Source organism: Anguilla rostrata, chromosome 5 (assembly GCF_018555375.3).
Source record: "Anguilla rostrata isolate EN2019 chromosome 5, ASM1855537v3, whole genome shotgun sequence".
In the NCBI taxonomy this organism is placed as follows: Eukaryota; Metazoa; Chordata; class Actinopteri; order Anguilliformes; family Anguillidae; genus Anguilla; species Anguilla rostrata.
Window position 1 is genome coordinate 57,971,344 of NC_057937.1, and position 21,884 is coordinate 57,993,227.

The 21,884-nt window shown below is 47.7% G+C and overlaps 1 protein-coding gene across 6 annotated transcripts in view; it reads right to left on the minus strand.

The window, feature by feature from the left end:
* Positions 1–21,884, minus strand: part of LOC135255761 (zinc finger protein 536-like) — a 169,706-nt gene that overhangs the window by 71,054 nt on the left and 76,768 nt on the right. For 4 of the 6 annotated variants that reach the window (XM_064337336.1, XM_064337334.1, XM_064337333.1 and 1 more), the window contains one exon: positions 6,173–8,553. In XM_064337336.1, coding sequence (XP_064193406.1) covers positions 6,173–8,552 — 2,380 coding nt within the window. In that variant the 5' untranslated portion in view covers position 8,553. Of the gene's footprint in view, positions 1–6,172; positions 8,554–12,384; positions 12,783–21,884 lie in introns of those variants that run through there. The other 2 variants (XM_064337332.1, XM_064337337.1) reach the window with 2 other exon arrangements.

A 21,884-nucleotide genomic window follows, 5' to 3' on the forward strand; every position in this document is an offset into this window, starting at 1 on the left:
CACACACGACGTGACAATCAAAGCAGAAGATATTAATCACAAACCGGCGGTCAGCCATTTCAATCAATAATTCAGATCGGACATTTACATCGTCCAATCGGGACCACGAACCGGACCTGTACAAACTATTTGAAAACCAGACATTCCGGTCCAAAACTGAGGCATCTGGTAACCGTTCTTTGCACACCGCTCACATAGACCATGTTCAACTAGAGGGGTGATTCTTCCAAATATTATGGAAACTTAGCCTCGCGTACATTTCTCACCGCGTCAAGCTCTGAAATACGTCTTTATTTATTTACTCCTTTAAACGTAACGGGTACATTTTTTTTTGACGACTGCCCTGTATCCAAGGGCATCGTCGGACGTTAGTCACAGCGTCGAGGCGCAAAACAAGATGTCTGTCACCGCAGCAGCACGACGTCGCCTTGCGTAAATCCTCCTTTTTCGAATTTTTTAAAAACGAACAGGTGCCCTTTCTGTTAACCACAACTAGCGGCGTACAGGGGAGGATAAAAATAGCTCTATTCTGTTCCTCCCAGCGACTAGTTCTGGTCATTTTGCTTTAATTATGCAGCAATTACACTGTAACAGTAGCTTGCATGTGTAATTACCCCTCATTGTAATTATGTAATTAGATGGATATCCATGCCTTTATAACCTTAGGCGTCGGGAAGCAAATCCAATTTCCAATTTGAACGGAGCAGCTACTTTGCCTACACGTTTGAAAAGCTGTAAAGACCTTGGGATAAACCGCTAATCCTCGCTGTGTTAAAAGGGCTGTTCCACCAAAAAAAAAAAATATTTAGACACGGAGGATTCTCAAAACGAAAAAAAAAAATCTATATTAAAAATTCAGGTTTGCAGCCAAAAGTGTAGGGTACAGGCAGGGGTTAAAGACAGGAAGAGGGGTTGATCTGTTTTTCATTGGGGCAAGCTTTGTCAGATTGGTTCAAAGGGCCTCCTCGTTCTAATTCTATTTATTTAATTTATGTATTAATTTTGGAGCTGATCTTGCAGTGGGGCTTCCCTGCAGTATGAGAGAGACTCCCAGGGCTTCCTGTCAGTATGAAGGAGATTCACAGGGTTTCCTGTCAGTATGAAGGAGATTCACACGGCTTCCTGTCAGTATGAAGGAGATTCACAGGGCTTCCTGTCAGTATGAACGAGATTTACAGGGCTTCCTGTCAGTATGAGGAGATTACGGGCTTCTGTCAATGAAGGAGATTCACAGGGCTTCCTGTCAGTATGAAGGAGATTCACAGGGCTTCCTGTCAGTATGAAGGAGATTCACAGGGCTTCCTGTCAGTATGAAGGAGATTCACAGGGCTTCCTGTCAGTATGAAGGAGATTCACAGGGCTTCCTGGCAGTATGAAAGAGACTCCCAGGGCTTCCTGTCAGTATGAAGGAGACTCACAGGCTGCTTCCTGTCATATGAAGGAGATTCACACGGCTTCTGTCAGTATGAAGGATCAAGGACTTTGTCGTATGAGGAGATCACGGGCTTTCTTGTCAGTATGAAGGAGATTCACAGGGCTTCTTGTCAGTATGAAGGAGATTCACATGGCTTCTTGTCAGTATGAAGGAGATTCACAGGGCTTCTTGTCAGTATGAAGGAGATTCACAGGGCTTCCTGTCAATATGAAGGAGATTCACAGGGCTTCCTGTCAGTATGAAGGAGATTCACAGGCTTCTTGTCATATGAAGGAGATTCACAGGCTTCCTGTCAGTATGAACGAGATTTACAGGGCTTCCTGTCAGTATGCAGGAGATTCACAGGGCTTCCTGTCAATATGAAGGAGATTCACAGGGTTTCCTGTCAGTACGAAGGAGATTCACAGGGCTTCCTGTCAGTACGAAGGAGATTTACGGGGCTTCCTGTCAGTATGAAGGAGACTCACAGGGCTTCCTGTCAATATGAAGGAGATTCACAGGGCTTCCTGTCAGTATGAAGGAGATTCACAGGGCTTCTTGTCAGTATGAAGGAGATTCACAGGGCTTCTTGTCAGTATGAAGGAGATTCACAGGGCTTCTTGTCAGTATGAAGGAGATTCACATGGCTTCTTGTCAGTATGAAGGAATTCACAGGCTCGCAATGAATTCACAGGCTTGTCGTATGAGGAATTCACGGCTTCTGTCAGTATGAAGGAGATTCACAGGGCTTCCTGTCAATATGAAGGAGATTCACAGGGCTTCCTGTCAGTATGAAGGAGATTCACAGGGCTTCTTGTCAGTGTGAATGGCATTCACAGGGCTTCCTGCCAGTGTGAAGGATACTCACAGTATAAACTAATTTTCTGCTTCATTTGGTATTATTTTCATTTGTTCACTGACTCAAACATCTTTTCTCTTGCATGACAAACAGCTGCATATCATGCTGTGCATTCCACCACCCCCACACTCCACTCCCGCACACACACACACATCTTACAGATGCACACACACACACATACTACTGACACACATGCACATGCACACACACACACACACACACTCTCACACACTCTCACACACACACACACACACACACACACACACACACACACACACACACATCCCCTACCGCGGCTACGGCGCAGACTTGGCCTCGCGCGCTCCCCCGAAGAGGCGGCGAGAGCATTTCAAACAGCCCCGTGGCCTCCCAACCCCCCCCCCCCCCCCTTACACGGTATTACATCAGGTCACAATGGCCTCTGTTCTGCCTCTCACTCCACGTCCCCCCTGCTCCACATCCGTGGCTCAAAGGCCTCCCTGTAATGTATTCAGAGACACCATCCACCCCCCCGAGAACCTTGTGTTTATGAACTCCAAAATGCAGAGGATCTGAAATTACAACCGTTTCTCTTTCCCAAGACAAACCTATCTTGTTAAAAAAATAAAAAAAAATTATTATAAAAGAATGAGGGAAAAACACAATAAAGAAACAGACGGATGGGAGTCTGAAAACTTGAATGAAAGAAGCTTGTTTGTGTCCTTTCACAGAAACAGCCCTTGAAAGGCCGCTCTTAAACGGTGCTCGTTTCAGTCTTTCAACAAACCCGGTGTCAAAGAGAGAGAGTCGCTATAATCGCGTTTCACCTCTGTCAGAACTGCAGCTGCTTGGACGCTGGGGGCAGGAATTAATATATCCATAAAGTACAAAAAAAAATATGGGCAAAATTCAGCGCCAATTAAATTATTCTGAGGTACAGTACAGCACGGCTACACCCTAGTTCATTTTAACAAAAGACGAAACAGCGAGCAATGACACCTCTTTCTCCTCTGTCACTCACCAGCCACACATCTAATTAAAGCCCCCCAAAAATCTCTGAACGCGACTGATAGTACTGAACGTCATCTTACGATCCGAGGTCCACTGACACACGGCAAAATGCTCAGTGTTAACTGAACTCTGATAGAGTACATTTGAGCCTTACCGGACACTGAGTTAAATGTACACTATGGGCCTGAACTACTAAGACCTTCAGCACGTGCAGACCCTTTCAGCACACGCAAAACCAAAAACACGACCAATGACTGGCCATGCTATTTCTTTAGCACCAATCATTGGTTGTGTTATTAGTTCTGCATGCACTAAAAAGGTTTTGCCCCTGCTGAAGGTCTTAGTAAATCAGGCCCTAGGACTTTTTCTGTGTATCTTTGAGCTCCTTTTAAAGACCTGCTGAAATATTCAGCAGTGCGGTTGTTATATTCTCAGGTCCTATCCCCTGCTGTGTCTGTGCATCCCCTGCAGTCTGCAGGTGCATGCGTTACAGGGGTCCGACTCCTCATTGGTTCCTGACTCAATCACTGATTTCTGATTGGAAGTCTCCGTGGGTTTCCGTGGTTCAGATGTCAGATTGGGATGATCAAAGGCAATGCTCTAACCAAAAATGACACCAGCAACAGCCAAATTTAGTAGGGGATTAGGATAATGAATGTCTGTATGTGGCTCTACAAGTTCCTCAGTCCTTTTCAAAGGTATGAAATATGAAAAGTATATAATATGAAAAGAAATTTCAGTATAACTGAATTATCAACAAATACCCAGTTTTACCTAAAATATTAAAAGAGATTTATCAAAAAATTATGATCATGAATATGACCGTGATGTTTATGATCAATATAGTTTTCTGGACATTGTCATATTGATGTTAATATATTTATTACACTTTTACTTTTGATTCAAGAAAATATGAGAAGCAAAACCCCCAAATATGAGTCAAAGTTGTTCAGCAAAGGATCAGATACATAAACGCTGGAGATAGCCTTTTCCTTCCACCCGTCTCCATTCTCCTCCATTTTAATAGCACGAGAATGGCTTTATCTCCATCTCTTTCTAATAAATTCCTAATTAGGGAGGGAGGGTTATCTGTTATTTTTTCCTAGATTAAAACAAAACACGGTCAGCTCGGCGTTCCAGCCCCTTCCATTAAGCCGGAAAATGCAAGGGAAACCGCTATTTTCACTCGCTGTTGAAATTAATTTGTTTTGGGCCTTCAGCCTCGCCCGTTCTCCACCACGACATACGCGTGTTCGGCTCGGCAAATGAAGCCGGGGAAAAAAACAAAAAAAAAAAAAAACATTTTTTAATCTGCTTTATATGTATATCTTTAATTAGTGTCTCGTTTAGCTTAAACCAACTGATTATCACACAGTTGTGACCCAATTAACAGGCACAGTGCTTAGCTGCAGTCTCCCCCCCCCCCCCAGGGGAAGAGGAAGTTACCTTTAAAAGTTCTGTAATCATTAGCGGCAGCCTGCATAAATCCGGGTAAACATGCACTTAATCCCTCCAGTTTGTCGGTTTTCCTGACGCACTAGGTCCAACGTCTCTCTTTCTCAGAGAGCCTTACTTCCTTCCTCCCTTCGCAGCCCTTAACGAAAGCAGTTAGCAACGTTCGGACAACGTTGCGAAAAGCGTTGCGTTGTAGTTACGTGTAGTTGCCAGGGACTCAACAGTCTCCACGGCACACTCTGGGAAGAAAGGCTTCTCTGTGTCCCCATAAGAGGAGCCCTATCCAGTTCAAGGGTTCATTGACAGACAAAAAGGGTCAATCTGGGAGCTTTCACACTTTTCACACCTACCATAGAGGGTTCCGTAAAGAACTAGAAAGGGTTCTGCTATGAAGATAACCCAAAGAACCCTTTCAGAACCCTGTAGCATTCCCATAGCGAAAAGCTCTGGGGTTCTGGATGCGGGCCTACTTCAGATGTTGATGGGTATTTGAACAAAAGGCATTAAGTATCAGAGATATTTGTGGAATGTGGCACCAGCGAAACCGACAGAGCTTTGCTTTTAACACGGGGGGCGATTTCAACACAGCCGATTCCCCCTATCCCCCCACCCCCCACCCCCTACCATCCCGGCACTGTTAATCCGGAGCCACTGCTTGGATTTCAAAGCAACTCCAGTCACAGAGCCCCTTCTTCTTCTGTGGTGGATGCGCAACGAACGGACGACAGCGGAAACCTGGATCTCGACAGGTTTATCCGCGTTTGGCGGCATTAGGAGGCTGGGGCGGGGAGAGGGGGCAGCCCATTCCGCCTCTAATGGGGGCCAAATGGGAGCCATGCCAGGGCATGACGACCAGCCATCCAGGAAACAACTGGTGCGCGACGGCTGCGATCCACTGAGGCGAGCGGCGGCCTTGCCCGCCCTGTTTCTGAAACGAGGCCATTTCAGACAGACGAGCTAGCGGAGCATGTCCCGAGGAGACGAAGCGTCTGGCCTAGGTACACGGATCCTGTCCTGAACTCCTCTGCGTCCAAGCAGCATTTATATTTCTTCACTGCCACCGACTCTGACTGAGAATATCTGTTGTTTGACAACAAAGTAAACTTTTTCTTAATCATTAAAAAGGTACACGTTTGGACTTGTGAGTGTCTCAGCTGCAGAATGTGTCTGCCAAGAGTCCAAGCTGGACCCAAAAGCCTAGACATTACAGATTTGACCCTGGGCTATTTGATTAGCTAACTATGACTGGGAGAGTAGAACTAGAGGACCTCCTTGGCTGCATCTCACCGTGATAGAGCATGTGCAAGCAGACTATGATTACTCGGGTAACCACGGCATTAGTTTCAGCCAACGATGTCAACATTTTACAGGTATCCCGTATCACTGAATGGACACCAGGTTAGCACTCTTGGAATTAGAAAGGGGACGGAGAGGATGTAGAGTTCAGGTCCTACCTGAGGAAGGGGGAGACGGGTGAGGGCTGTCCTCCTGTGTGCTCCCGGCCCGGGACTGCCCTCCGCCGGGCCCGCTGTCCTCCGTCACGTTGGAGGAGCCCGGCGTGGTGGAGCGGCTGATGGACTGGGATTCGGGGTCGCTGGCGGAGCCGCGCCGCTCGTCCAGGCCCAGGCGATGGTGGATCCCGGCGTCCGCCGGCTGCCGGTCCTTGCTGTGCACCCGGGAGTGGACCACCATCTGGTGGTAAGTCCTAAAGGTCCTGCCGCAGTCCGGGCACTCGGTGTGCTTCTCCTTCGAACCCGACCGGCCGTACTCCAGGCCGTGGGCCTGGCCGGCCGTCCCACCACCGTGGGAGCCGCGGAGGTCTCGGCTGCCGCCGTCGAAGCTGCCGTTGTCCTTGCAGGCCAGCGTGTTGGCCCCCCTGGTCCTTGACGCCATGTCCGCGTGCAGCTTCTGCCGGGAACCGTCGGGCCCCATCCCGGGATAGTCGTGCTTCTCTTTCGCGTAGGCCATCCTGGCAGCCATCGGGTCCTCGTCCGAGATTCGAGGCATGTGGTACTGCTCCTTAGGCATGAAGGACCGGTCCATAGCCATCCCCCGCGCCATGATTTGCCAGGCCTGGTAGCTGTTGAGAGGGTCCATCTCGGCCACCTTAGCTGCAGCTTGCAGGTGCTCCATGCAGCTGGACTTGAGGGGCGGGACCAGGTTTAGGCAGCCAAGCAGGGAGCGCTTCTCCCTGTCCGCTGAACCATGACCCATGCCCACAATTGGAGACAGCAGTTTCCCTGGAATCTCCTTCTCCTTCATGGCAATCCCTGCTTTAGCCAGGAGGGGGTGCTGTTCGGACAGGGCCGCCTTGTTGGGCGAGAGGAACCCGCCCTGCAGGCAGGAGATGTAGCGGGAGTAGAGGTTGGCGTGAGCCTCCTGCGCCAGGTGGTTCATCTTCATGGACGCCTCCTGGTCGCCTTGGGCCTTGGTCTTCACGTTCAGCTTGTTCAGGTGGACCTTCATGTGGTTCTTCAGGAACCACGGCTCCTTGAAGCGGCGGCCGCAGATCTGGCAGCTGTGCTCGAAGGAGTCCTTGTGCTTGCGCATGTGGCCCTTGAGGAACCAGGCCTGGCTGAAGGACTGGCCGCACACCTCGCAGCGGAACTCGTTGGCGGGCTTCTCCCCGCCGGCCCCGCCCCCCGCCAGGCCCTGCCCCTGGGCCGACTCGGCGGTGATGTGGGCCTTCTCCACGTGGGCGATGAGGTCCTCCTCCTGGGCGGTGGCGAACTCGCAGAGCGTGCACTTGTAGGGCTTGTGCAGGATGCGGATGTGGCGCTCCAGCTCCTCCCGCTTCTTGAACTTGCCCTTGCAGAAGGTGCAGCGGAACCCCGCCGCCGCCGCAGCCGGGGCGGGGGGCGCGGGAGGCGCGGGCGGGGCGGGCGGGGCGGCCTGCTCGTCCTGGGCGCTGGCCAGCTTCGGGGACGGCGAGGGCCGAGGGAGGGGCGACTGGTTGTCGGGGATCCCCAGGCTGGTCGGGGTGAGGAGGCTGCAGGCGGAGGTGGGCTGCTGCTGCTGCTGCTGCTGCTGGGCCTGGGCGTGCACCGCGGGCAGGTGGTGCGGTGGGTGGTTCTGCAGGTGGTGGGGGTGGTGGTGGTGTTGGTGGTGGTTCTGGGGATGCTGGAAGGGCTGGGAGGGCTGCCTCGCGTCCATCCGCGGCTGGGACAGGCTGCTCCTCATCTGCTTGTCCCTCAGGATGGCGCGCTCCTCCAGCTCGTGCAGGAGCCGGTTCTCCTCGCGCACCCGGCCCCGCCCCTTGCCCAGGTTGCCCAGCTTGTGGGTGCGCAGGTGGATCTTCAGGTTGCCCTTCTGCGCCGCCCGGTGGTCGCAGTAGGGGCACTTGAAGGGCTTCTCGCCCGTGTGCGTGCGCATGTGCAGCGACAGGATGCTGTTGAAGCGGAAGCGCTTGCCGCACAGCGGGCACGGGTACTTCCGGTTCTTGCGGGTGTCCTCCTCCGCGTCGCACAGCTGAGACATGACGCCCAGGCTCTGCCCGTTCAGGAAGTGCTGCAGCTCCACCCGCCCGTTCACGCCCAGGCCGACGCCGGCCTCCATGGCGTCCCGATTGAGCTGGTTGGCCAGCAGCGCCATCTGGCTGCTGATCGGAGGGCTGGCCAGGACCGGGTGGCTCTTCTCGTCCAGCGGGGTGGCGGCCTTCTCCTCTGGGGTCTGCTGCCGCCCGGGCAGGTCGGCGAAGCCATGGCCCAGCTGGGAGGTGAGCTGCTGCAGCTTCTGGCTCACCGGGTAGCGCCCGTTGAGCACCGCGGCGCTCAGGCGGCCGTCCGCTTCGGGTACCGCTGAGGACACGCCAAGGCACAGACTAGACTCCTCCATCCTGCGGGGGCCAAGAGAAAGACAATGCGGGTGAGACCATAGCCAAACCAAACAAGAATATGGACACATTGAAAACAGTTCTTCCATTGGTTTTTCCATGACAAGTTCTTCCCCAGGATATTTTTTCATGAACTATTATTATTATTATCCATCCATCCATCCATCCATCCATTATCTATACCTGCTTATCCTGAGCAAGGTCGCGGGGGGGTGCTGGAGCCTATCCCAGCGTGCATTGGGCGAGAGGCAGGAATATTATTATTATTATTATTATTATTATTATTATTATTATTATTATTATTATTATTATTATTATTATTATTATTATTATTATTTAATTCATTCATTCATTTTCAGGACGCTCTCAGAGAAAACAAACACTCCTTGCACCTTCTCAAACACCACGCAACGCCATTTTGATTAAACAATTGGATCGAAAAAAATAACACACCGGCTACTGCATGATTAAAACACGTTGGGCTCAACCTCTCAAAATTCTATCAATTACATGCCTTCATGAAGCCGTACCTCAGCTGTTCGTCAAGCCTGCTTGTGAGAAACAATTGCGCCACTAACAATAGTACTTAAAACCAAAGAGGTTTACTCCGGTATACACATGCCCAGCTTATCTTGGCTCTGCGTCGCTTTACTTAACTTTAATTTCCATTAAAAAGGCCCATAATATTTGATGTGCATCACTTTAAGCCCTTGTTTTCTCTCAGGGGGCTTCCCAGGAAGAACAGTTGCAAAAAAAAAAAAGTCTTCCAGCTATTTAACATGCTCGCAACGGCACGCGGTACGGCCGAAAATGAACACATGAATACATAAGTGTTATTTTCTGGGCAGCCAGATGAACACATGAATACATAAGTGTTATTTTCTGGGCAGGCAGTCACTTGTAGTCCTCTACACAGAGCTCCCCTGGAACTGAAGGGTCAAGCTCTGGAAACAACACAAGAGTTGTGCTTTGGTGGACAAAAAACAAAAAAAAAAAACAACAAAAAGAAAAACCCTTGCATATCTCATTAAGCTGATGAGCATGCAGCCCGGAAACGGTGCAAGGTGCTATAACAGATGACTGTAATCGTTAGAAAAGAAAAAAGGAAGAAAAAAAAAAGTGGGGAAAAATCCTTCCATTTTTTTTTTTTTTTGCAGCTACGCATGGAGGGAGGTGTGTTAACTCCCAAAAGAGCAGGAGAAGCTGCTTGTGGAGACCGAGCCTGGCGGGGTATGCTAGATCCCACACTCTCTCTGAGTGTTAAACTGTGGGCAGAAACCCATGAGCAGCTACCTGCATGGTGACACTGAGCCCTGCCCTGTGCTTCATATGGCTAATTACCCTCAAATTACCCTCTTCTGCCCAGCAACACGTAAATACCACACAAAAAGGCACACAAAGACGCACACTCACACACTCACACATGCATGCATGCACGCATGCACACACACACACACACACCTGCATGCACACAGACACGCACACACACACTCACTTCACTTACACAAGCACACACACACTCATACTCAGTCAAACACACTCACTCACTCACTCACACAAACAGGCTCACACACACACAGAAACATGCACACTCACACAAGCAGGCACGCACACACACAGAAACATACTGTGCACACTGACACACACACATACGCACACTCTCTCACACACACAAAGACATACACACACAAGCTTCACTTACACACGCACACACACACTCACTTCGCTTACACAAGCACACACACACTCATACTCAGTCAAACACACTCACTCACTCACTCACACAAACAGGCGCACACACACACAGAAACATACACACTCACACAAACAGGCACGCACACACACAGAAACATACTGTGCACACTGACACACACACATACACACACTTCACTTACACATGCACACACACACATATCCCACACACCACTCACTACTCACACACACACACACACACACACACTCACAGGAACACCACCACCCCCCCCCCCCCCCCCAGCCCAACCCCCTCCCCCCCCCTTGTCGGCTTGTCTCTTTTCTGTGAGACTCCTCGGCGTGGCTGACAGTGGAAGGGACCCGTCCCTCCCTTCACCAGCCTCGTTAGAAGGCGGGGGGGGGGGAGTCTACGTTCCCACGGTGGTCAGGAAGCGCAGTAACGGGCATGCACACGCACACGCACACGCGTGTGCCCCGCACGGCGAGACCGCGCGCTCGCTCGCGCACGCGCCAGCCGCAGCCTCACCTCTCTCCCTCTCAACGCCACGTCCCTTTCGCCGCGAACCTCTCTCCCCGACTCGCCTGCTGTTACGTACAGCAAGCCGACATCCTGTCGCATCCGCCACCTATTGCCACACCGCCGTACATTACCCAGAGCACCTTGCAGCGCTCGGCTCATTATCAGCGCTCTATATCTCGCACATTAAAGGCGAAGCTTTACCACAGGGTTGTAGTCTCTTGCATGGTTGCAAAACAAATAAACATACTGTACATACATGCTGTTAGCATTATGGCGCACTGAAATTGGGGGGGGGGGGGGGGGTTATCTGTAAAAAAAGTGCTGTTATTTTTACATGGTGAAACCAAAAGGTATTAAATCGAATAAAAGGCTGACAAAGGCGAAGAATGTGCACTTTAACTATATGTGAATTGTTTGATGACAAATCTGAAATCGTGGAGCACAGAACCAAATCAAGGAAAAATATGCCTTTGAAACAAACATTGTGGAGCTCACTGTATATGTGTGTGTGTGTGTGTGTGCATGTGTGCATGCGTACGTGTGTGTGTGTGTGCGTGCGTGCGTGTTGCTAATATATATTTTTGTGTTTGTGTGCATCTGTGCGTGACTACTCACACATATGAATACTTCTATGCAAATGGCCCTTCAGAAATAGTCTTTCCCTCCCCCTTTCAGTCCAAAAAAAATTATTTAAAATACTCCAGTCATGGCAGAAAGCTGCAATGCATACTATAATCTCTGTCACGTTCCACATTATCATATTCATTTTCCTATTAATATTATGTGTGTCTACAATGAAAAATGGTGACAGGAACAATATTAATAAACTGTCATTTTAATGCCAATAACTCACCCCAAGAGAAATCAGGGGGATCACTTCTGTATCAATCTGATCTCTAAAAAAACAAAGAAAAACGAAAGTGCATGTGGGTGATTCAGAACCAGCGCCCGGCTCTGGGATTTATCTGATGATATTTTGCGAAATGCGACAAAAAAAATAATAATAAAGAAAAAAATAAAAGATTAAAAACCAGTGGTTTAATGATATGTGTCCATTTGAGGTTGCACCACAGTGCACACAGGTGTATGCACTTAAATCTCCACAAACAGACTACCCTGAAAGTACAGTAATGATCCATTTGGATGTTTTACATGCAAAAAGGTACAAATGGATAATGTATTGCTGGCTAAGGGGTACAATTTTATGTGCCTGTATAGGGTACCACCCTAATGACAAGCATTTGTACGTTTTTAGGCTATCTTTTTCTTTTTTTGTACTTTTTTTCTGTGAGTGTTACCGTGGGTGGTGATACCAGCTGTACAGAGCCAGATACCACAAGGGTGCTCTCCAAAAAAAAACAAAAAAACACAGAGATTCATTACAAAAGAGAGCTTCTGCTTATAGTGTTTCAACACAGCACAAGAGAGAGAACCTGGCAAAGAAAAGTCTTCTAAAAGTGGCCTACCATGGCAGCCTTCATTTGCAGCACGCAAAACCAAAATGCAATGTTTTCATTTTCGCATCGCGACTTAAAGCGAAGTAACGGGTGTACACACCCGACAGACGTTGCGAGAAACACGGGTTTTTATCAGTTTCCTACCGTTCAAGTTTTGCAGCAAACGCCACTTCCTGTCTCGGTCTCAGGCAGGGACGATCTCCGGCAGACACAGACGACTCGGCGGCGCCTGCCTCTGTCTCGCCCTCATAATCTCTCCGTCAGCTAAAGTCTGCTTTTTGTGGGCCGCAGAGCGTAACGTCCGCACGTCAACACTTTTTTAAAAAATCGTTTTTTTTTTTTGTTTTTTTTGTTTTTAATACAACACGACGCGTCTCGAACGAAGCGTCTCAAAAGGAAAGCCGCAGAGACTTCCTATCTCAGCGGCGCAGAAAGGTGCTGTAGTGCCCTTCTTTGGAGTCTGTGGTTAATACTCGCCGTTTTGAGCAATGTGACAAACAACCCGATTTTGCAAATTCCTCGCGCCCTGCAACATCCAGATCAGATTTCAGCGGTTGACCCTGGTGTCCGTGGTCCTGTGGATTACACGTAACCCTGGTAATAGACAAAAAAAGGGTGGTGTGTGTGTGTGTGTGAGTGTGTGTGTTTGTGTGCATTTACATATCCTAATGTAACTAAAAAACACAAAAGCAAGGTGCAAGGTGAGCTGGTTTCAGAAAGGAGCACTGCACCGTGTCTCTATCAAACCTCGACATGTTCCCACGCTACCGGAGCCAGAACCAAAATGAAGAGCAACTAAATCACGAGATGCTCCTCACGATTCAAAGCTAGCATGTAATACATCAGGACGCTGCCACACGTTAATCAGCTATTAATAAATTAGTAATGACTTAATACGTTCTACGAATTAATTCTTGTCAGCTTCAAACCAAGGTGCATCAATGACACAGACATGCCAATCAAACTTGCCTGCATCTACAGTACAGACTGCATTATAGAAGCATAGCGGGGGTAAAACATGTTTAAAATAAGAAATACCAAAAGGCACTTCTGGCCTGTGCACTCCGTATTCTGTTCTGTGGATTCCTAAACAAAATACAAGTATGCTAAAATGATACACGGAGTTTGTATGATAGGTAATTAGTTTCTCTGTGACTGAAATTTTTTTTCTTTTTTTCTTATTTTTTGCAGTAACAGCACGATAAGTGGCGGCGGCTCCCACACAAATAAATAAAATGGCGACAGCAGTGCTGACGTCAGCAGGTTTAAACACAAAACAAGCTCACAGAGGCCCACGGAGGCGCCTGAGTCCGGACCTCGCTCCATTAAGGCACAAAGAAGGGAGGGATTGTCACAATCCGACCCAAATTGCACCTGGCCGACCGGCCGAGGTCGACTCGTGAATGCGACGATAGGCTAACAAACGCCGCCTTCACGCGGTCCTGAATGAATGACGCGAGGGTCGTCTATGGCTGCGTGCTGCGCTACGGGGCTCAGGTAAACTGTCAACAGGTGCTCCACTGCGGCCTAAAGCTCGTCTCCACAAGCTGGCTCCAGACAAAAAAAAAAAAAAAAAAAAAAAAACATAATTTCATCCGTTCGTTTCTGTCTGTCTGCTGGGATGCCGGAGAAGCACATTGGGGGTTAAACCGCCAACCCCCTGTCCCAGAGCAGAAGGATCACCGGGTTGTGTGTTAGTCGGGTGTGTTCAACTGCTTCCTTAGTGCAGTTGTCAGAGATCTAGTATCTAGTCTTAATTCTAGGCAGTTGGAGTCTGTTAACATGGGGACCAGAGCTGTGCCAATGAAAGTCAAGGAAGCCATTATGAGGCTGTGAAATAAGAAAAAAACAGGGACATTGGCCAATCATAACCTTTAGCCTTACCAAAATCAACTGTTTGGAACATCATTAAGAAGAAAGAGAACACTGGTGAGCTCAGTAATCGTAGGCCAAGGAATACCTGTACAGTTGATGACCAAATCATTCTGACCATAATGAAGAAAAACCCCCAAACCCCAGTCCAACAGATCAGAAACACTCCTCAAGAGGCAGGCGCGGATTTATTAGCGACTACTGTCTGCAGAAGACTTCACAAATAGGACGACCAAGGCTAGGCTGCAAGATGCAAACCACTAGTCAGCCACAGCCACAAAAACAGGATGGACAGGTTACTGTTTGCATGAATGCCCTAAAAAGGCCAGAAGGAACTGCCCAAGATCCAAAGCACCCCCCTCAGCTGTGAAACGTGGTGATGGGGGCATTATGGTTTGGGCATGTATGGCTGGCACAGATACTGGCTCACTTGTCTTCATCGATGATGCAACAGAATTAATTCTGCGTACACATTGCATCTTATCTGCTTATCTGACGCAGCTTATCAAGTTCAACCAAATGCCTCTAAACCCAATGGGCAATGCTACTTTACAGCAAGACAGTGATCCCAGACATTTTGCTAAAGCAACAGGAGGAGTTTCTCAAAGTCCAAAACTGGAAAATTCTTGACTGGCTAAGTCATTCACCCGATCATAATCCAATTGAACATGCATTTCATAATGCCGAAGAGAAAACTTCAGGCATCTAGCCCCCAGAACAAGCAGGAGCTGAAGATGGCTGCAGTACAGGCCTGGCAGAGCATCACCAGAGAAAATACTCAGCACCTGGTGATGTCTATGAGTCACAGACTTCGAGCAGGCACTGGGTGCACAGGATACAAGACAAAATACTAAATTACAACTACAATTTTCATAGCTGTAATTTGTCCCAAACATTACAGATCTCACTGCATGTACTACGTAGTGCTTTATTTTTAGTTTCCCATTCCTATTAGTTCCCTCATTTGAAAGCTGAAGAGAGGCTTTACCGGGTCACCCATTTCTACAAGGGGGTCATTAAAGGTGCTCTAATCTTCCTCCAAAAGCACTTAAGGGACACAGCCTCCTCCCGGGCCGCCGAAGGGTACGCAGGAGCACACTTCCTAAACCAAATAAGCCTATAACCTAAGCCTCACCCTGGCCCTGACCTTAAAACCTGATTACGGCTCTGCTTCCCATCCCCAAACGGGAGAGGCACACGGAAGCCCGATAACGCTCCCCCAACGGAACGCCCGTTCTGTGACAGGCGGCTGGGGATAGTGTTACACTCGATCCCTGCACAAGCTAATGACCCTTTCTGTCCTCCTCCCATCTTAAGGTGGTCTGAAATAACGTTCCTGCTTTTACAACAAAAAAAGAAGAAGCTGTACATGCAGTGTGAAGGCCCGTGGCTGGGGGCACCTTAAGGATTTGAGCCCAAACATCACAAAAGGCCATCAAAGAGATACATTCCTAGCTCTACCATTAGCCTAGCTCAAAGCTTTTTGGCCCGCAAGCACTCTATGGTGATTCAGATGACGGGCAGATGTTGCTCTGGGCCGACATTGGTCACAAGGGCACGGAATGCGCCGTCATCATGGCCCTGGATTAATGCCGTGGGCCACGTAGGCAAGTTTTTTTTTTTTAAATGATATTTGTCCTGCAGGCCTCGCAGAAGAAAATGAGAAAGTGACACAAAGAGAAGGGGAGGGGGTGGGTGGGTGGGAGGGGTGGGTAAATGCACTGTGCAAAGGTACAGTGGAGGTACATTTTGATGATTTAAGGAACAAATTTCCCAAATGTACCCTGAAAGTAAAGTAATGTCCCATTTGGGTGTTACGAATGTACACACACAAAAAAAAGGTACAAATGGATAATGCATTTCTGGCTAAGGGTACAATTTTACGTAGCTAAAGGGTACCACCCCAGTGAGCATTTGTACCATTTTAGACTATTTTCATTTTTTATTTTTTGTACTTTCTGTGAGTGTTACTGTGGGTGGTGATACCAGCTGCACAGAGCAAGATACCAACAGGGTGCTCTCCAAAAGTCTCTACCCGTGAGTGGGGTAGAGGCAGTGAAATCAATCTCATTCCCACTAGCTTCCAGCTGGCTCCTTTTGGAATTATTGGCAGATAATAGCGCTTTAATTATTTAAATTTGTTTTTGAAAAAATAACATCTTGCAAATTGTGCAGAAAAAAATTTGTCCCTTCATCCCTCTGAATGTTGCTGGATCTGGCAACAGAGAACTCGATAAGGCACAGAGAACACGGTCAGGAATCAGACACTTCTTTAAGAAAAGAAAAAAAAAAAAGACAAGAAAAAAGTCTTCAACCTTTTAAATATTCTGTGATCTGGGACATGCTTTAAGTGCCCCCCCCCCCCATTCCCCCGCCCCCCTGCCCCCGCCTGTTTTCTCCCATCTGCGTTTTACTATGTCAGGAAACAGGGATGCTTCTTCATGACAGACCACAATGGTGGCGGTCATACCGCTAAGCACGCTACAGCAGCGCAGACCGTGCGCGGAACAATGGCTACGCTGTTTCGGTCGAGGCCTGAATCTGTCCGCACCCCAACATCTGTGTGAATCACGCATGACATAGTAAGAAAAAGACAAGAGAAAGAGCGAAAAATATGACCAACACGGGCACCAGACTTCACTAATTGCCTTACCAAGTGCGTGCATTCTCTTTTTTTAGGAAAACAGTTAATAATAAATAATAATAATACATTTATTTTATATAGCGCTTTTCTGGTCTCAAAGATGCGTTACAATACACGATACATACATACATACATACATACATACATGTAATGAGTCATACAATTCAGCAGTTGGTACTCGGCAAGGAACATAGAGAGAGAATCCCAATGTGTTTCAATTATAAACAAAAACAAGGTAAAGCAACACCTAGTAGACGTGAACAGGGTTACTGCTTTTCAGAATGGTAAAAATGTGGCTTTGTTCAGGCCGTTAATAGAAGGACAAATATCCAAATACCAGGACTACTGGCTGTTCTCTTCATCATCTCAAAAGAGGCGTTCTCATCCTCTGCTTTTACACATTCACTTGAGCTGGAGTGGTTGTTTAACAGGTCACATCTGAGGCATTGTTCAGTTTGGGAATCCCCTAAATTGTTGCAAAGCTAATTAAAAACAAGATTCTTTACACTCGCAATGATTTGCCGCTGCTTCTATGGATACATTGAAAATTAAATTGTGCCTTCGAGCAACGAAAAGAGGAAACGAGAAAAAATGGTGCTACTTCAACATGTTTACCATCTTTACACAACAGGAATCTGCAGTTTTCAGCTTTCACTAAGCAAATATGTGGCTAATTAGAGCTACTCATTATGGAAAGTAAGTCACGTAATTATTTTACATTATACCCCTTTAATTGAGAGCCTGCTTATTCCTGAAAATATCCGATTTTTTTTCTCCGTATTCTGTAATGACACAATAAACAGGTAGGAAGACTCACATCCAGTTTTTTAAAAAATAAACAGTTCAGCTCAGATAGTAGAAAATGGAAAGTGCAGAAGACCCGTGAAGACTTTCCAGAACTGAGATCTGGATGCCGTTTTCTTCTTCTATCACTTTGATAAACGCGCGAGATAATCTGGAGCCGGGATGTGAAGGTGGTTTATAGTCTGAGGACCGCTCAAGTCAACGGTTGTGCAATCATACATTATGTCCAAAGAGCAGCACAAAAACAGCACACTTCCTGTTGAAGAAAGCCACTAATCTTATCGGACCAATCAGGAAACACAACTCGACTGGAGGAGCTCTCCCTTCCCAGTGTACCTTTCAATATCCTCACTTTCTTCACCAATAGTGTTTGCAGCTGTCCATAGATACCAGCAGCAATGCTGCCCCTGTCTGTGTTCCTCTATCTCTCTCTCTCTCTCCCACACACACTCACTCACACACACACACATGCACACACACACACACACATTCACACTTTCAGTTTCAATCTTCTCCAATTTCAAGGTGCTTTACTGGTGTGACATTAGATGGTGTTTGAGAAGCAAAGGTCGCAAAGAACAACAACGAACAACAAATAATTACACAGCTCATCTCTGGGTAAAGAGCGAAAAGATATTATTAATATTATAATCATTATTTCAGCAATAATAATAATCCTAATAATAATAATATGCAGCAATAACAGCACTATAATAATATAATAATAATAATAATAATAATACCAAGACACTCTCTTAAGGAGATATTTTTAATCTCAATTAGGTTTTTCCAGGTTAAAGGTAATAAATAAATACATTTTTTTAAGAATAAAAATAAATGAATAATAATAATAACAATAGTAAACCACATGCAATCGCAAACTCAGTTTTGGACAGAGGAAGAATGTAGTCTCCTTATTAGGAAAACAGAGCATTTATAATACTCCCAGGAGGAAGGTAGCACCATGGACCCCAGGCCCCATTATCTAGCCCACGCACTTATCAGCCCCATCCATGCGCAGGGTCAGCTCAGCATCAGTCAGAGCTGCAGCACCAGCATAGCCCAGCTTATCCTGGGCAGGGTCACCATCCATCCATTATCTATACCCACTATACCCACTTATCCTGGGCAGGGTCACCATCCATCCATTATCTATACCCACTATACCCACTTATCCTGGACAGGGTCACCATCCATCCATCCATTATCTATACCCGCTTATCCTGGGCAGGGTCACCATCCATCCATTATCTATACCCACTATACCCACTTATCCTGGACAGGGTCAACATCCATCCATCCATTATCTATACCCACTATACCCACTTATCCTGGACAGGGTCAACCATCCATCCATCTTATCTATACCCACTTACCACTATCCTGGACAGGTCACCATCCATCCATCATTATCTATACCCTATCCTGGCGAGTCACCATCCATCCATCTATCAATCCATTGTCTATACTCGCTTATCCTGGACAGGGTCACCATCCATCCATCCATTATCTATACCCACTTATCCTGGGCAGTGTCACCATCCATCCATCCATTATCTATACCTGCTTATTCCTGGGCTGAGTCGCCATCCATCCATCCATTCATCCATTATCTATACCCACTTATCCTGGACAGGGTCAACCATCCATCCATCCATTATCTATACCTCCTTATCCTGTGCAGTGGCACCATTCATCCATCCATTATCTACACCCGCTTATTCCTGGGCAGAGTCACGGGGGGTGCTGGAGCCTATCCCAGCATGCATTGGGCGAGAGGCAGGAATACGCCCTGGACAGGCCGCCTGTCTATCGCAGAGCCCAGCTGAGTATGTTACACATTAGAGCGTCTTTTGCTCCGCAGATGGTCTCATCTGCACACAGCTGGTATGCTGTCTGTTAGGAAGCATAGGTGTGTGTGTGTGTGTGTGTGTGTGTCACAGTGTCAGGGGAGTCACAGGCCCAATTCGATCCAGCTGCATTGGTACGATTCCTTAATTCAACTCATTGCATTTAAGAAAGCATGAGCAGAAATTCAATAAAAAGTATTAATCTAGGATTGAAAATCTTTGTTAAGGTTTTTCTTTTTTTCCCCCTTGTTTCTGAACAGGTACAGTAGAACATGGCACTGAACTGAAGCCATATTGTTTGGCTCCAGATCAGCCTTTAAACTTTTATCTCTGATTGTCTCTCTTCGGCAACCGGCCCCCCATTTTTTAAATCCTTCTCTGACCCTGTGACCTTGAGAACGACAGCTTATTCATCGGATTTCAAAGCGCAAACTCGCATCAATGAGAACGAGGAATAAAGTTCACGTCAAGGATTTTAAACGCAAATAAAAAATAAATTAAAAAAAAAACCTTAAATACTATATCAAACGCCTCCCGCAGGGACCTCTTGCTTTCAGAGTGACACGCTGATTTCATTTTAATTGACTTTCTGTTCTGCCACGCGCTTGGTAATTATAGATATTTCTCCCGCATTCTGCTTCAGATGCGTTCGGCAGATGTGTCCAACCTTGAAAGCGTATCATTTAAATATTAACCGCACCGACGCAGTAAACACGTCCGCCTATGGCTTTGTCTGCTCTTCATTACGGGTCACAACCTCACTGGATTATTCCACAGCACCGAATTCAGACGCGATCAGATGTTATACTGGTATTATACGGATGTCATTTATATGCGAACATTAATCATGTCACAAAATAAGAAATTACAGAATCGCGGGGAAAAAAAGCAGCCATTTTTCATCTCATTATCATAAAATCCAGTGACAGGATGCCTTTGTGTATAAAGAACACGGACTCTCTGCAGAAAACTGCACTGCCAGAACGCCTTAGTGTTTTATTTGTACTATCTGAGTGCCTAATAGTAATGAATAATATGTGCAATGCACACGCACGCGCACACACACACACACACACACACACATACACGCATACACACATGCACGCGCACACACACACATGCATACACACATGCACGCGCACACACACACGCATACACGCATACACACATGCACGCGCACACACACACCCACACACACATGCACACACACACACATACGCATGCTAGCATTCCCCCAGCCTTCAGTATGTACAGCAAGGCTTTTATCAAAGGAAAATTATAATAATAATGAGCACCAAAGTACTGAATCTGCTGCCACCCAAACCCAGTCCTGCCTTTTATTATAACACACGGCAATAAATCACCAGGCCTCATACAGCTGGAAACTCTCGTCTGGGCACCTACAGGGGCAGTTTATCCCCCCCACCCCCACGTCCCGCCCCCTCACCCCCCCCTCCCCCACGTCCCGCCCCACCCACCCCTCACCCCTTCCCCGTTCCCACTCGGGCCGGCTCATTCAGGGCACCGGTGCCTAACCCCCCCCCCCACCCACTCGCCACTGCCCCCCCACTTCCCCCTCCCCCACCTTCCCGCGATCCCCGCCATCGCCCCGTAGGTGAACGGGTTCAACGTTCCCGCCCAGGGCGGCTCGTTCAGTGCGCCCGTGCCCGACCGCCCCCGCTACCCCTACTGTCCCCTACACCCCCCCCACCCTTCGCATGTGATTAGGGCCGAACAAACACGCCGTTATCCGCCACGGAGATTCCGCAGCTGCGACCGAGCCAGCGGAGGAGCCACCCGCCCAACCCGCCAACCCGCCAAAAACCCGCCAACCCGCCCGCGCGCGACACAGCTCGGCTCCCACGGCAACCAGCGGCGGCGGCAACCAGCGACGGCAATCACGCCGAGCCCAGGTGCGCTCTCCACTTCTGATTCGCGACACGCCGCCCCGCCCCGCTCGCTCTCTCTCTCTCTCTCTCTCTCTCTCTCCACCGCTTCGTCCCCGGCAGATTTGCACCGGGTGCCATTACAATCAAATCTGGAGCAAAAAAAAAAAAAAAAAAGTTCACTTCTTAATTAATTACAGGCTGAAACTGATGGTAAATGTATTCAGAGAGCTTCTTCAATATAGGTCGGCGTACTTTTTCTTCCCCCCCCCCCTTTCTTCCCTGTTCTTATCGTGTTTAAATGTCAGCACGGCACGCTCTACAAATACGATCGGGCAGACTTCCCCGTTTAACATTTAAATCTTTCATTCTGTAAGCTAGCGGTGTGATTAAAATCAGTTTTCATGTAAGAGAAAGCCAATATTTTGACTTTCAGAGGACTCATTTGAATACTGATAATGCTGCCTGACTTTGCATGAGAATATGGTGGAAAAAACCAATATATTATTATATTATATTTTATATTATATATAAAAACAAAACAAAACATAGCACACGTGAGCATTCATGAATTATATATATCGCTCA